This window comes from Hylobates moloch, unplaced genomic scaffold, assembly GCF_009828535.3.
Source record: "Hylobates moloch isolate HMO894 unplaced genomic scaffold, HMol_V3 SCAFFOLD_8, whole genome shotgun sequence".
Lineage (NCBI taxonomy): Eukaryota > Metazoa > Chordata > Mammalia > Primates > Hylobatidae > Hylobates > Hylobates moloch.
The window spans coordinates 86,880,224-86,895,647 of NW_026652283.1; the positions used below are offsets into that span (position 1 = coordinate 86,880,224).

The 15,424-nt window shown below is 43.3% G+C and overlaps 1 protein-coding gene across 4 annotated transcripts; it reads left to right on the top strand.

Annotated features, from left to right (window-relative positions):
- The first annotated feature begins 1,413 nt into the window (after positions 1-1,413).
- On the top strand, positions 1,414-15,219 carry LYZL4 (lysozyme like 4). 4 transcript variants are annotated; one of them, XM_032161951.1, is made up of 5 exons: positions 1,414-1,607; positions 4,674-4,904; positions 5,018-5,170; positions 8,222-8,300; positions 14,986-15,219. In XM_032161951.1, the coding sequence occupies exons 2-5, from the start codon at positions 4,766-4,768 to the stop codon at positions 15,053-15,055; spliced, it is 441 nt and encodes a 146-aa protein (XP_032017842.1). In that variant the 5' UTR covers positions 1,414-1,607; positions 4,674-4,765; the 3' UTR covers positions 15,056-15,219. The 4 variants fall into 4 exon arrangements, with proteins under 4 accessions (XP_032017842.1, XP_032017844.1, XP_058298414.1 ...); XM_032161953.1 differs by having other exon boundaries at positions 4,693-4,904; XM_058442431.1 differs by having other exon boundaries at positions 1,439-1,615; positions 4,693-4,904.
- Positions 15,220-15,424: the final 205 nt, after the last annotated feature.

The window sequence follows — 15,424 nt, forward strand, 5'->3', positions numbered from 1 at the left end:
TCTTAACTTTTGGAGCTGCAAAGGATCTTAAAGATAACCCAGTCTGATGCCCTCAAGTCACAGATGAAGTTGCCCAGGCCCCAAGAGAGGATGTCTTTGACTATGGCCCTATGGTGACTAGAAAAGCTAAATAAGGGCTTCTCCCACTGTTCCACCTAGAAGGCAGTCCTATGGGGGCCCAGAAGAATGCTGTAACAGGCAGAATACTGATCTCCCAAAGGTGTCCTAATGAAGCCGTGCCCCAAAGAGTTAAAGAAACCAACGACTAACAGAAATTCTTGAGTTTGCAGGATGGCAGGTAAGAAAAGAAACAACTTGCTGAAATACTGAAACTCCCTCTGCTTATGAGATAAAAGAACTGGCTGAAATCAGCTGGAACCGAGATGGCCGACCAGAGTCTAGGCAAAACGAGCTTGCTGATGTCACAGACTAAATTTCCACCGCATGCTTTGTACTAACTTTCCCCAAAATTGCCCAGGGGACCCATAAAATAGTATGTCGAGATAACTGCACATGACCCAGGACTTTCCAGCCCTTCCCTTTCTTCCACCAAATCACCTACTAATCTTAGAATCCCCTAAACTTTTTCTAATATAAATACTGCATCACAGGGAGACAGATTTGAGGTTGACACTGCTGTCTCCTTGGAAATCAACAATATATTGATAATATATTTAAAATTAAATATTTATATTTCAATAAAAAGCCTTTTCTCAAACACCCAGTGTCATAGTGTTGGCTTCCAATGCATTGAATCACTTTTGTTTGGTAGCACTAACCCCTGCAACCTCTGAATATGTTAGTTTGCATGGCAAAAGAGACTTTGCAGATGTGTTTAAGGTAAAAGACTTTGAGAAGCAGAGATTATCCTGGATGGTCCGGCTGGACCAATCTAATCATGAGTCCTTAGACATGGAAGGGGAGGAAAAAAAGTGAGTCAGAAAGATACAATGACAGAAGAAGAGGCAAGAGAAATTCAAAGTGTGAGAGGGTTTGACTCACCCTTGCTGGCTTTGAAGATAGAGGAAGGCAACAGAGCTAAGAAATGCAGACAGTGCTCAGCAGCTGGGAATGGCCCTTAGCCGACAGCCAGCAAGGAAACAGGGAACTCAGCCCTGTGACTGCAGAAACTTTATTCTGCCAACAACCTCAATGAGCAAGGGAATGAATCCTCTTCTAAAGCCTTTGGAAAGGAGTGCAGCCCTGCCGACACCTTAATTTTAGCCCTGTGAGACCCATTTCTGACTTCAGGGCTATAGAACTGTAAGATAATAAATTGTATTGTTTAAGCCACTAAATTTGTGGTAATGTATTTCAGCAGCAATAGAAAACTAATACAAATGTGACGGTGACAGACCCTCCCTTTTTCAGAATATCCTGGTGCATAGCAACTGATGTCATAGAAAGGGTTCTAGAAGAGCACGTAGTGGAGAACTCTTGGGTGCAGACAAGTGGATGATTAATGAAGTAGCATCTGAAAAACCCAGGGAACCAAATGTAGGTGGAGCAACTTCCCTGCAACACACGTTGAAGCTGCTGCAGTGGCTGTTCTTCCCCTCCCCTTGGAAAGGCACCAATAGCTGGCCTTTGGAAGGGCTGGTGGACTGGTAGGCAGGTATATGGTGGGCAGGAGGGTAACGGGCATGACAATACCCAGCTGCAGGAGATGCTCATCAGCAAATTCACTTATTGCTCATTTGATGACAGTTCATTTGGGAAGAGGAGGTTTTTGTTCATTCATTCAACAAAGTTTCATTGAGCACCTACTCTGTATTAGGTTCTGTTCTGAGTTCTGGGGATAATGAAGAGAAAAAACCATACCAGGTTTCTGCATTCCTGGTGCTTACACTCAGGTATGGGAGAGAGAAAATAAGCAAGTGAACAGATAAATGAACAATGGAATTCCTGACATTGATTAATGGTATGAAGAAAATAAAGACCGTCTTCTTTGATGGGGCAGTGATCAAGGAATCTTCTTTGAGGTAGCGAGCTCATATGTGGTGGTCAGGGCAGTCATGTTCCAGGTAGAAGGAATGGCTGGTGCAAAGGACCTGTGGTGGGAATGAAATTGGCATATGCAAGGAAAAGAATTGTGCAAGTGACTATGGCAGAGTGAAGGTGAACAAAGGAGAGAGTGATGTGAATTCAGACTGGAGAGGTGCTCAGTGGCTGCATCAGAAAGTCTTGTCAGCCAGGTTGAGGAGTTGGGACCTTATTCAAAGTGCAAGGGGAATCCACTGGAGATTAGTGATGTGACTGGACACATGCTTTATAAAATGCCTTTCCAACTGCTGTGTGGGCAGTGGGTTTAGGGGAACAGAGAGGAGTATGTAGTAGAGGAGTGTAGTTAGAAAACCTCCACCTTAGAGATGATGGTGGTCTGGATTAGGATGATGGCAGAAAAGATGAGAGGCGAATAGGTTCTGCAAGAACTGTAGATGGCACACCCTGATGAACCTGATGAACTGGCTTCTGGGGGAGAGGGGAGGAGAGGACTCTATGCCTTCTATGAGTTGAGATGAGGCCTGCCCTGTGGAAGACAGACATTACCAGAAAATGTTGTTTGCTCTGTTGGGAAATGAAACATGCACTGAGATTCACTTTTTTTATTATTATACTTTAAGTTCTAGGGTACATGTGCACAATGTACAGGTTTGATACATAGGTATAAAAGGGCAGGGGTGCAACCAGAGCTAAGAAAAATGTCCATACAAGTAAAATCTAGTGCTGTGCATATTTAATTCACTTACTCTTCAAATCAACACAGTTAATTAAGTACTGTTTTAATCTGTGTTACAGATGAGGAAACTGAGGAATCAAGAGGTTGAGTAATTTGTCTAAGATCACTGCTGGGATCACTGATATCTTAGCCACTGAGGGGTAAAGCTGGAACTTGGATCCAGGCAATCTGATTCCCAAGTCTGAGCTCTTAAATTCAAGGCCCTCCTAGATACTGTATTTGGTGTACTGGTCATGTCTGCAACTAATCATACAGCTTGAGAGTTTGAACAAACGTTTGAAAGTATGATTCTTCTAATTCATGAATGTACTTATTTCTAACTTTTGCCCAAGTTAAACATTTCTCAAGAGGGGGCAATTATGTCCCATAGGAACATTTTTGTCTGACATAATTTGGGGGCAGAGCTACTGGCATCTAGAGGCTAGGTGTACTCCTAAACAATTCCAATGCACAGGATGTTCCCAGAACAAAGCATATTCCAGCCCAAGTGCCAAGGTTGAGAACCCCTGGTGTAGGTGTATACAGCCAGGAAGACATGCACCTGTGAACAGTGACAAACAGGAGGGTGCAATGAATTGTCCAGTTGATATATAACGATGGAGTGCTAGGGGCTATGGGGTATTCCAGGAGGAAGATGAGTTCCAATTTCCAATTGCACATTCTAGTCTGAGGAATGGGACAGAGCACAAAACAGGACAATCATCTGCAGGGTGTCATGGAAGAGACTCTGAGAGCAATAGGGGCTCAGAGGGAAAATGGAACTTTTATGGAGGATCCATCAGGATTCAAGAAGTTGGCACCTGGGGTGAGGCCTCAAGATGGAGCAACATTTGAATGGGGAAAGGCATGGTAGGGCCCTGTGCATTGGGAAGAACCATGCATGAGGGCACAGGTGCCAGGGGAATGGAGTGGGGGAGGTGCAGAGGCATCCAGAGAGGGAGCGCCATGGGAATTCTAGTTTACTGAATAGATTCGTCCTGATAAAGGGTGGATGGGGTAAAGCCAGATCATGGAGGGCTTGGAAAGCCAAGTGTGGGTTTGCTGTGTTAAGAAGAGGGGATTAGCAGTGTTCTCCAAGTGATATTTTGTACCTGCTTTGGGGACATTCCTCAGTCATGGCAGAAAACACCACCTGCATGAGTTGGCCCAGGGGGTTGGAGAGGAGAAGGCTGGGCTGTGTCCCAGCTTGCTGTGAGGAGGCGATGGGTTTAGATGGTGGCAGCCACTTAAAATGGAAAAGAAATGGAGAAGGTTAAACTCAAGAGTCCATTCTCTGAGTGCGCTCCCCTCCCAAGTGACCCCACTTTTAAAGACAAGGAAGCAGAAGTACTGTGAAGCTAAATGACTTGTCTGTTGTCTGGCTAGTATGTGGCAGGTCTGGGCTTGTCTCATTGCATGGACAGCAGGGAAAAACTCAGGGGAGTTTGGTTTGTAGAAAATCTGGGGACAAGACTGTAAAGGACAAAGACACAGCTGGGAATAAGACGCATAAGAGGCAGTAATGGGCATAATTCAACAGGTCAGTAGTGGTTCTGCTGCAGTGGTGGGGCCATGATGCTTTTTTTTTTTTTTAATTTCTCTTTTCTGTTTTCCAAGATGTATTTAATCACCAAAGTCTACTTTTACAATAAAGGGAAGAAAGGTCTTGAGCATCTGTATCTAATGTCAGAGTGAAATGAGTGAGATACAAACCCAGAAGGAGCCAATGGGTTTTGCTGGATGGAAAGAATTGGGATTTGGAGGGGGGTCTCAAGAGTGCAATTTCCTTAGAAAATAGGAGGTCAAGAGGAGGAGAAGGGGCAGAGTTTCAGGTGTCCCAGATTTGCAGTGACACGAAGCAGAGAATTAGGATGGGAAGACATGTCATGGCTTACCAGGTGAGACTCCCATTCTTCTGATGACACTAAACTGTGCTCCACCCCCACCCCCACAGTGCCCTTCTTTCCCTTCAGAGAACCAGTGTCCCTGTGACTCTGCCCACTCATCTGGCCACCATTGCCCTGAGCTGCCAGGAGCCTGGAGAAGATGAAGGCATCCGTGGTTCTCTCCCTCCTTGGCTACCTGGTGGTTCCAAGTGGTGCTTACATCTTGGGGCGTTGCACAGTGGCTAAGAAACTCCACGATGGAGGCCTGGATTATTTTGAGGGCTATAGCCTTGAGAACTGTGAGTAGGCCCCCTTAGTGCTCCCTCCTCTCACCTCCTTGCCCTCCCTTCTCTGGCCAGGCATCCCCAACTCCAGCTGTCCTCAGAGTCACACACCTTCTGTTCCATCTCAGGGGTGTGCCTGGCCTACTTCGAGAGCAAGTTCAACCCCATGGCCATCTACGAGAACACACGTGATGGCTACACTGGCTTCGGCCTCTTTCAGATTCGTGGCAGTGACTGGTGTGGCGACCATGGCAGGAACCGCTGCCACATGTCATGTTCCGGTAAGTCCCTCTTTCCATTCCGTGCAGGGGCACTGGAAGCTGTGGTGCTGTGTCAGAGGCCTGCCTTCCAGATGGCCAGAGTTTACAAAGTTTACAAAGAAGAGGGTGTGGCAGGTGCCATATCCAGGGTGGGTCCCTGGGAGGCTGAGCATTGCACTGCTGGGGGTACAGTGAGATCAGGATGTGGGGAGTCAGGCAGGCTAACCTAGGATGGAGTGACGGAGACCCCTGTCCAAGTGGGCAGAGAAGGTTTTGGGGAGTTCAGAGGAGGCTGCAGGCATCAGAGCCTGAAGGGTGGGAGCAGAGGGCACCAGCTGGCCTGATTTCACCCACGCTCAGCCACCTCTCCCTTTTTCTTTCTTTCTTTCTTTTTTTTTTTTTTTTTTGAGATGGAGTCTCCCTCGGTCGCCCAGGCTGGAGTGAGTGGCGAAATCTCGGTTCACGGCAAGCTCCGCCTCCCGGGTTCATGCCACTCTCCTGCCTCAGCCTCCTGAATAGCTGGGACTACAGGCCCCCGCCACTACGCCTGGCTAATTTTTTTGTATTTTTAGTAGAGACGGGGTTTCACTGTGTTAGCCAGGATAGTCTCAATCTCCTGAGCTCGTGATCTGCCCGTCTCGGCCTCCCAAAGTGCTGGGATTACAGGCATGAGCCACTGCTCCTGACCCCTCTCCCTTTTTCAAGGAGGCAGTTGCTGCCACTTTGAAAGGCAGAACTGGTTACTGGGAGGAGATAGGAGCTGGGCATCCCAAGGGGAGTTTGCCCACTGCTCTTAGGCGGTCCCAAGTACCTGTGATCAAGGGGAGGTGGTTGCCAGGATTCACTAACTGTGTGAGCATTTATTGAGCACCCACCAAAAGCCAGGCCTTACAGAGCTGCCATTCTAGTGCTTGTTAACTGCCAGCTACTCTTTTCAGCCCTTTATAAGTATTCATCTAATTAATTCATCTAATCAATCTAATTAAATACCCATGAGGTGGGTACTGTTATCCCCATTCTATGAATGGGGAAACTGAGGCCCAGAGAGGGTAAGTATATGCCCAAGACCACACAGCTGTGGGGTGGTAGAGCTGGGAGGGAAACCTAAGCAGTGTGGCTCCTGAGTTGGGGCTAAACCAAGAGGCTACACAGCTGGGCCAGGTATCCCTCACATCTGAGGCGGTCTTTCTGCCTAAGCACCCCAGCATCCTCCCTAATGAGCAAACCTCCCTCCACGCTGATGGGTGAGAACCATTCCAGAGCCTGTGGCTTCTGAGCTGGGTCTTTAGGAGACAGAGTGGAGAGGTTGGAGTGAAGGCCTGCAGCCTTCTCATGTGGCCTGAGGAGTACCTGTCTGTATTGGGCCCCATGATTGGCCTTTAGCTCCAGAGAGGAGTAAGAAAGTTCTCTGATTCAAGGAGAGGCAGGACTGCAATGTAGGAAGAAAAGGCACAGGAACTCTGTGGGAACCTGGTGGGAACCCTAGCTCCTGCCATTAAGAATGATATGAGCGGCCAGGCGCGGTGGCTCATACCTGTAATCCCAGCACTTTGGGAGGCCGAGACGGGCGGATCATGAGGTCAGGAGATCGAGACCATCCTGGCTAACATGGTGAAACCCCATCTCTACTAAAAATACAAAAAATTAGATGGGCGTGGTGGCAGGCGCCCATAGTCCCAGCTACTTGGGAGGCTGAGGCAGGAGAATGGCATGAACCTGGGAGGTGGAGCTTGCAGTGAGCCCAGATCGCTCCACAGTACTCCAGCTTGGGCGACAGAGCGAGACTCCACCTCAAAAAAAAAGAACGACATGAGCTTGCGTAAGTCACTTCTAGAGCTCCTCCAAATGGGGACATTAACAACCACTTACGGTTTCTGTGAACATAAAATGGAATAATGTATACAAAAGCCAGGAAGGGCCCTTAGTGAATTACAACAATCACAGTCTAGTTGGGGAGACATACACATTAAAAGTGTAAGTTAATAACATTTTTAGGCCGGGCGCGGTGGCTCACGCTTGTAATCCCAGCACTTTGGGAGGCCAAGGCGGGCGGATCACGAGGTCAGGAGATCGAGACCACGGTGAAACCCCGTCTCTACTAAAAATACAAAAAAATTAGCCAGGCGTGGTGGCGGGCGCCTGTAGTCCCAGCTACTCGGAGAGGCTGAGGCAGGAGAATGGCGTGAACCCGGGAGGCAGAGCTTGCAGTGAGCCGAGATTGCACCACTGCACTCCAGCCTGGGCGACAGAGCGAGACTCTGTCTCAAAAAAAAACAAAAAACAAAAAACAAAAAAACATTTTTAAATTAATTAAATTGATTTAATTTAAATTGAAATGATGGTACATTCAATGTCACCCAGAGCTTCCTGGTAGCCAAGGCAAAAAGAGAAATACAGTAGGCCTGTAATTTATATTTCATAGGCAGAAATATAGATGGATAGATATCTATAAACATAGATAAATATAGATATCTATCTATAAATCTATCTATCTATCTATCTATCATCTATCTATCATCTATCATCTATCTATCTATATCTCTATCTCTCCAGAATCCAATGGGAGACACATACAGTTATCTATCTGTAATAGAGGTGGTACTGTGTATTGTGATGAAAATGTGGTGGACTATATATCCTGAAAAACTCTCCCATTAGGTAGAATGCAAACAAAGAAAAGAAAAAAAATTCTTTTAAGGTCCCAGACTGAGTTGGCAAGAAAGTAAGAAAAATCCCTAGAGGCTAAAAGGGGAACAAGGATCCAGATAGGTTAAGTGAAGGGTTAGAACAGATTGTGATCCTGGGCATCAGCTGATTCTCTGTAGCCTAATCAATATATTTTAATGGAAAAAATTTTATAAGAATTACAAGTTAAAAAATTAATAGATCTGGTAAAAAGATGACTACATCCTGCTACCTCCTTAGGGTTGTCTAATAAAAATCTAAGGACAGATGAATTCTTGGAATTCATTGGAAGACTCTCTGATGTGAGTACCCTGTACCTTCCCTGACATCACTCTAACTTAGCTGTCATATGGCGGCATGGTATCTTCCATTTTATTTTCCCCACAGCTTTACTGAATCCTAACTTAGAGAAGACAATTAAATGTGCCAAGACCATTGTAAAAGGAAAAGAAGGGATGGGAGCATGGTAAGTCTTATATTTTTATGTAGCCTGTATTAACGACTTTCACTCATGATCTGTAATCTGAATCTTGGCTAAATCTTGGCTGTTGTGCATGTGCAGTGCCAAAACTAAAAGGCTCTGACTCACCAAGGTAAGTAGCAGAAAACCACTGAGTTCCACAACCTCAAGGCCACAGAGGGAAGGCAATAATTATCAGAGAAATTGGCTTGAATTGTACTTTTTTTCCCCCAAATCTTGTTTAGGGTTATATAGAATGCTAGGATAAACATCTTCAAACTAAATCTGTGTTTATTATGATAATCTCTGATTGTTTCTTTCCTTTAAGTTCCTACAAGGTTTCTGAATACCTTTAAGGTTCTTGATACATGTTGTGAAATCCAGCAGGCCCATATTTGTTTATATTTCTACAAAGGGTTTAGTAAAATGTAGATTCACTGCACCTTCACCAATCACAAAACTTTTGCGATTTAAAGGTGAATAACTGGCTGGGCATGGTGGCTCACACCTGTAATCCTAGCACTTTGGGAGGCTGAGGTAGTTGGATCACCTGAAGTCAGGAGTTCGAAACCAGTCTGACCAACATGGCGAAACCTCGTCTCTACTAAAAAAAAAAAATAATAAAATAAAATAAGCCAGGTGTGGTGGTGCGTGCCCGTAGTCCCAGCAACTCGGGAGGCTGAGACAGGAGAATCACTTGAGCCCACGAGGCAGAGGTTGTAGTGAGCTGAGATCACACCACTGCACTCCAGCCTGGGCAAAAGAGTGAGACTCCATCTCAAAAAAAAAAAGGTGAATAACAATTTTGTCTTATCTTCTTTTGTCTTTTATCATATCCCATTAGGGTGTTTCCCCCCATGTTTGTTATATATTACTATTGTTTTGCAATTTTTTTCTTCTTTGCTCTTTGCCTATTTTAAAATTCAAGTTATATTATTTGAAAGAGCTCTTTATATATTTGGTACATTAACTGATTGTTGTATATTTATTGCCAAAATAACTGCAACTCTAATTTCCTCTTTAGCCAGATATTTGCTTAGAAGAGTCTAAAATTTACAAGTGGTTGGGCCTATGTCTGACTTCTTTCACTGAGTGTTGCATTTGTTTGTTTTTGTGTGTGGTTGCGATTCATTCTCATTGCTATACAGTATTCCATTGTGTGGATTCACCGCAGGTTACTTATTCATTCCTCTGTTTGTGGGCATTTGGTAGTTTCTTAATTTTTAGTGCTGCCATGGACAGTCTATACTTATCTTTTGGTAAATATGTAAAAGGATTTCTATTGTTTTTACAGAGGAATAAAATTGCTAGTCATAGGATAAGCATATTTTCAGATTTGGCATATTGTGTCAAACAGTTTTCTAAAGAGATTTTTATCAATGTACACTGCCATCAGAAATTATACATTTCAGTTGCTTCACATTCTCAACCACGCTTGGTAATTTCCAGTTTATTCTCATGACTGTGTTGTGGTATTGCATTATGGTTTTACTCTGCATTTCCCTAATGAGGTTTCAAATGTTTATTGGCCATTTATATATCTCCTTTGGTGAAGTGCCTCTTCAAATCTTTTGTCAATTTTTCTATTGTGCTGTCTTTTCCTTATTAATTTGTAGGAGATATTTATATATTCTGGATAAAGTGTTTTTGTTGGATATATGTATTGCAACTATCTTTCATTCTGTGAGTTACCTTTTTATCTTTTTTTTATAAGAGATATCTCAAAAAAAAAAAAAAAAGAAAAGAAATGGGGCCTTGCTCTGTCACCCTGGCTAGAGTGCAGGGGCGTTATCACAGCTCACTGTAGCCTGGAACTCCTGAGCTCAAGTGATCCTCCTGCCTCAGCCTCCCAAGTAGTGAGGACAACAGGCACGTGTCACCTTGCCTGGCTCTTTTTTTTTTGTAACCTTCTCAAGAGTGTCTTGATAAACAAAAGTTCTTAGTCACAATGTAGTCTAATTTATTATTGCTTTCCCTTTATGGTTATTTTAACAAATATCTGCCTATTCCTTGGTCTTGAGAATATTATCCTTTTTTCCTAAAAGCTTTATTGTTTTATCTTTCACATTTGGCTCTGCAATATCCTTTCTTTCTTTTTCTTTCCCTGTTGCATTGGCTAGGATCTCCAGTGAATGTTGAATAGAAGTGACGATTGTGGCATCCTTGTCTCATTTCTAGTCTCATAGGTAAAGAAGTTCAATATTGGGTCATTACATGGATGTTTTAAATTTCTGGAGATACTCTTAATCAGATTGTGTTCCTTTCCATCTCTAGTTTGTTAAAAATTTTTTTAAAAATCATGAATGGGTGTTGAATTTTGGTTATTACATTTATTTTTTTGCAATTCTGTGTTAGCTTATCCACCTGCCTTAAAAATTCAAACTGTTGTCTTTTTTTAATCTCTCTTAACTCCCATGACTTTTCCAAAGGTCATATCTGGTGACATCTTATTGAGGATGTCAGTTTTATACAATTTACTTCTGGATCCTGCAGTGTGTTATTTTCCTAATAAATTTTATTATGATGTGCTGGGAGTGGTGGCTCATGTTTGTAATCCCCAGCACTTTGGGAGGCTGAGGTGGGTGCATCACCTGAGGTCAGGAGTTCAAGATCAGCCTAGCCAACATGGCGAAAACCCATCTCTACTAAAAAAAAAAAATACAAAAATTAGCTGGGCATGGTGGCATGTGTCTGTAATCCCAGCCACTCAGGAGGCTGACTTAGGAGAATCGCATGAACCTGGGAGGTGGAGGTCGCAGTGAGCTAAGATTGTGTCACTGTACTCCAGCCTGGGCAACAGAGCGAGACTGTCTCAAAAAATATTAATAAAGAAATTTTATTATGATGCCCCCTTTTCTTTTTGTGATATTTCTGCCTAGGTCCCATGTTAGCTTTATCCTCTTTACCCTTCCTTGAATAAGGACAGAGTTACCCATATTCAGTATTTGCTAAATGGACAGGTTGTGTGGCTTTTTCTTGTCTCTGTTCACTGTTACTTGGATTATGGCCAGACCCTTTTCTCTGATGTCTACTTGGGGATAGATTGGTGTGCACATCTCTTGGCCTAGTTTCCAGTTTGGAGATTTTGCTGGTGTGAGTGTCTTTCTGATATGCTGAATCAATGGAGTGCATGAAAATCCTCCATTTCCAGCTTACACTGCTACCATCTCCATCCACAGTTTATGATGGCAGGCGTACACTACCCGGTGAACACTGCACCACCACAAACTTCGTTCTTCCCCTACATTTTCTCCTCCTGTCCCACATTTTATAATTACCTGCCTGATTGATCCTGGACATTGTAATCTCCAGATAGATCTAGAAAGAGTGTCATATTTCCTAAGTTCCAGATGGCACAATTTTTCAGATCTTAGTATTTCTGAAACTAGGCTTTATTTTGTAATCAATGTATTATGCCCCCAAAGCTGTTATTAAATCATTGATGAATCTTAGAATAGAGATATCTTACAATAGAGGAAATCCTATAATAATAGCTGCAATTTCTTAACTGATTGCATTTATATGCACATCATGATTGAATCCTCACAAATCCCTCTGCTGTGAGCATTCTTATCTTCATTTTCAAAATGAGAAAACCAAGGCATAAAGAAGTAGAATAACCTACTCGTGGCCACAGCAATGTGATCAATCCTGGATCTGTGCTATTCCAAGCCTCAGGTCACCAGTCTACTCAAAGAGATGGGGTTGGGTGACACAGAAGATCTATGCTGTGGTTATGTAGAAGGCAACCAAAGGACAGTTATCCAGTACTCCAGTGAGTCCAAACTCAGGGTTTCTGAGCAGAGTCAGTGTAGGGTGGTAGGGGAGAAAGGACAGGCCTGCAGGTGAACAAATTTCACTAGTGGAAGCATAGGTGGTGTTCCTTACTATAAATCATGGGCCCTGAAGGCAGCACAGACTTTGTCCAGAATCTGATCCAGAAGGTTATGCCTATCTCAGAGGCTGAGCCTTTTTGTTGTTGCTTTTTTTGTTTTGTTTTTCTGTGTCTTCAAGGTACTTTGGAACTATTAGGTTGTTGCAAAAGTCATCGTGGTTTTTGCCATTAAGAGTAATGGTGGTTTTTGCCATTACTCTTAATGGCAAAAACTGTGATGACTTTCACACCAACCTAAAAAAGTCAATCAGAGATTGTTTTTCCTGCTTCTATATCTCCAGCCTCTAGCTCTGCGCCTGGCACATAATGGAAACCCCCTATGTGCTCGTTGAAAAACTGAGGCTGCATTTGGGGCCACTACCCTGAAGTCATTCATAACATTTTTATTTTTAAATTTACCATTTATTATCTTTAAAAATGAAAAATAAACCCTTTCCCTCTTATCAGCAGCCTCCTCAAGGTCACCAGTGTTAATATTCTTAGAAGTCAGAGAAAAATGTACGCACAGATATTTTAAAACACACATGGAATCCCAGTGTCCACACTGAGCTGCAACTTGCTTTTTTTCAGCTATTAATAGAGCTCATGAATCTTGGCATTATCACTACTTAAAGGTCTCTGCCATCGCTGTAACAGCTGCTAGTACCCCACTGTATAGATGTTGCAGGTAATTTCTCTGCCAGTTCTCTAATGAAGAAAATTTATTTCTTTCCATTTTTGTTGCTGCTGTTGCTGTTTCAAAATTCTATCATAAGCATCTTGCTTTTAGAACTTTTATGTTCTTTCAATTGTATCCTTAGAGAAATCCCTTGAAGGGGATTTATTGAGACTATTTGGTGCATTTAACCGTTGGAGAGACCAGTTGCTAAATTGCCATTTGGAGAAGGGGCCCCTCCACCCACACTGCATGAAGGGGCCTGTTTCTCCTCAGCTCACCAGCCTGAGGTGTTAAAAACCTGTGTAGTTTTAGAAAATTGAGATGTGTAAAGTGATGTCATTGTTTTGCTTTGCATGTTGAAATTACAAAGGAAGTTGAACATGTTTTCAGGTGTTTATTGGCTATTTTTCTGTGAACTGTTTACTTATATTCTTAGTCCATTTTACTATTGGGTTGACAATGGTTTTTTTCTTCATGTTGATCTTTTATGTGTCCTTTATAAATTAGGCTTATTAAACCTTTATTCATTTTATTTGCATAAACTATTTTTTCAGGTTTGTTACTTGTATTTTGATTTTATGGTATTTTTATCCTACGAGAGTTTCACAGATTCACAGAATCAAATCCCTTGGTTTTTTTCTTTTGTGGCTTCTGGGTTTATGTGAAATCTCTTTCTTAGGAAGGTCTTTTGTACTCCAAAATTGTAAGCCATGTATTACAACAGTGCTGGCACACACACAAATTAAGCCCTATATTAAATTTTTGTTAAATAAGTTAAAAATAGAATATGATTTTATGTTTTTAATGCTTAAAATTTTGGCCTCCTTGGAATTTATTTTGGTATAAAAAGTGAGGTGTAGGGAGCTAGGTTTACATTTTTTAAACAGCTAGTTATTGATTTCAATACTATTTATTAAGTAACCCATTTTCATCACTAATTTAATAGATTGTAATTTTAAAGTGAAAGTCCCCTTATTAATGTTAACTGACTTTGGAGTGTTTGAAATACCTTTCATATATGGTCCGAGTTTCCAATTAATGTGGAAGCTTGGCTGATTCTTTAGAGTAAGCCCGAATGAACTAAAACCATATTTAGTGTATGGTACTGGGTGGAGCTATGCTAAGCCAGGCAGATCCAGGCCTTCTTATTGCTGAGGTTCCCACTGAAGGGAGCTCTTATTAAGCTAACAGGCAGCCACGCGTTCTCCAAAGCTCAGTGGGTCAGCTCTGCAGGGTTGGGGCAGACAGGAAGGGAGAAGACTAAGACCACACATGTCCCCAAGGAGTCCCTTCTGCAATGTCTACCCTGGGCTATGGAAAGCCTTGGGATTTCTGAAAATACCTGTGTGTGTGTTTCCCTGCCACTCTGTAACTACGAGGGGCCAGAGGTCTACAGCCCTGTCTTCCACTGTGGGACCTCCTACCCTGGAAGACCCGTGGAAACCTGCCCGCTGAGGGGTGGGATGACCAAACAGGATTTCTAATGGCTTACAGCTGGCCTGAGTGGCTCCCCACCCTGGAGATAGGGACTGGAGAACCTGAAGTCTGGGTGCTGGCATGGGGACCCAGAACAAGGGAATCACTTTTACAGGCACCAGGAGAAAAGGTTAGAGAAACTCAGGGCAGCTGACTTAGGTGGGGCTAAAGAGTTGGAAGGAATTTTGGAAGGTGAAGAGTGGAGCAGGTACATGGAAAGGTGAAAGGGGCCCTGGCCCAGGGTACAAAGGTTCTATTTGCAGGCCTAGGGTCTGCCAAAGACTCATCATATGACTCTGGGAAAGTCACAGAACTTCTCTGAAACTCACTTCAGAGAAGCAAATGATACTTCCGTTGCAGGGTTGGGGAAGAATTTCACAGTTCACAGTTCAGCCTCCTCATCTCACCATGTGGGGTTTGTGGAATGAGGTGGGGGCTGATGTGGGCACTAGGATGGAGGAAACACCAGTATTCATGCCAGGATGTGATGGAGACAGCACTGGAGATGCACAAAAGCCTTCAGAATCGTGCCCACGGCAGAGGTGGCAAACTCAAAGGCTCCAAGGGGCAGGCAGGTGTAAATGGCCTGAGTGGGGCTGTGAATCCCTAGAGACCCTGAGTTCTGACTTTGAGGAGCCCTTCATGTTCACTTCTCTCCACAGGCCCACCTGGTCCCGGTACTGCCAGTACTCCGACACCCTGGCGCGGTGGCTGGATGGTTGCAAGCTATAGCCGCCTGCATGGCCCCACAGTTGTGAATGAAAGTGCTTTTCTGCCTGCTGCTTCAGTCAATCCTGTTGATGATCTCACCACTTTAAAAGCTGCAGATGGAAAAGGACAAAAGTTTGCTTCATCCGGGGATGCAGGATGCAGAATAAATCAAACTAGTTACTCAACTTAGGCCAAAGGTCTCTGCTTTGATTATGATTATTTCTGTAATCACCATTATTTACTATTATTGTGATTTATTATTATTTAATCTCAGATGGAGGAATTGAAGGAAGGAAATTATCTGAAAAACAAGATGTGTCTATGAATGTCAATACTAAACAGGAAAAGGAAGAACAAGTACAGTGGAACCAAAGAGGAAAGAAGAGGAAG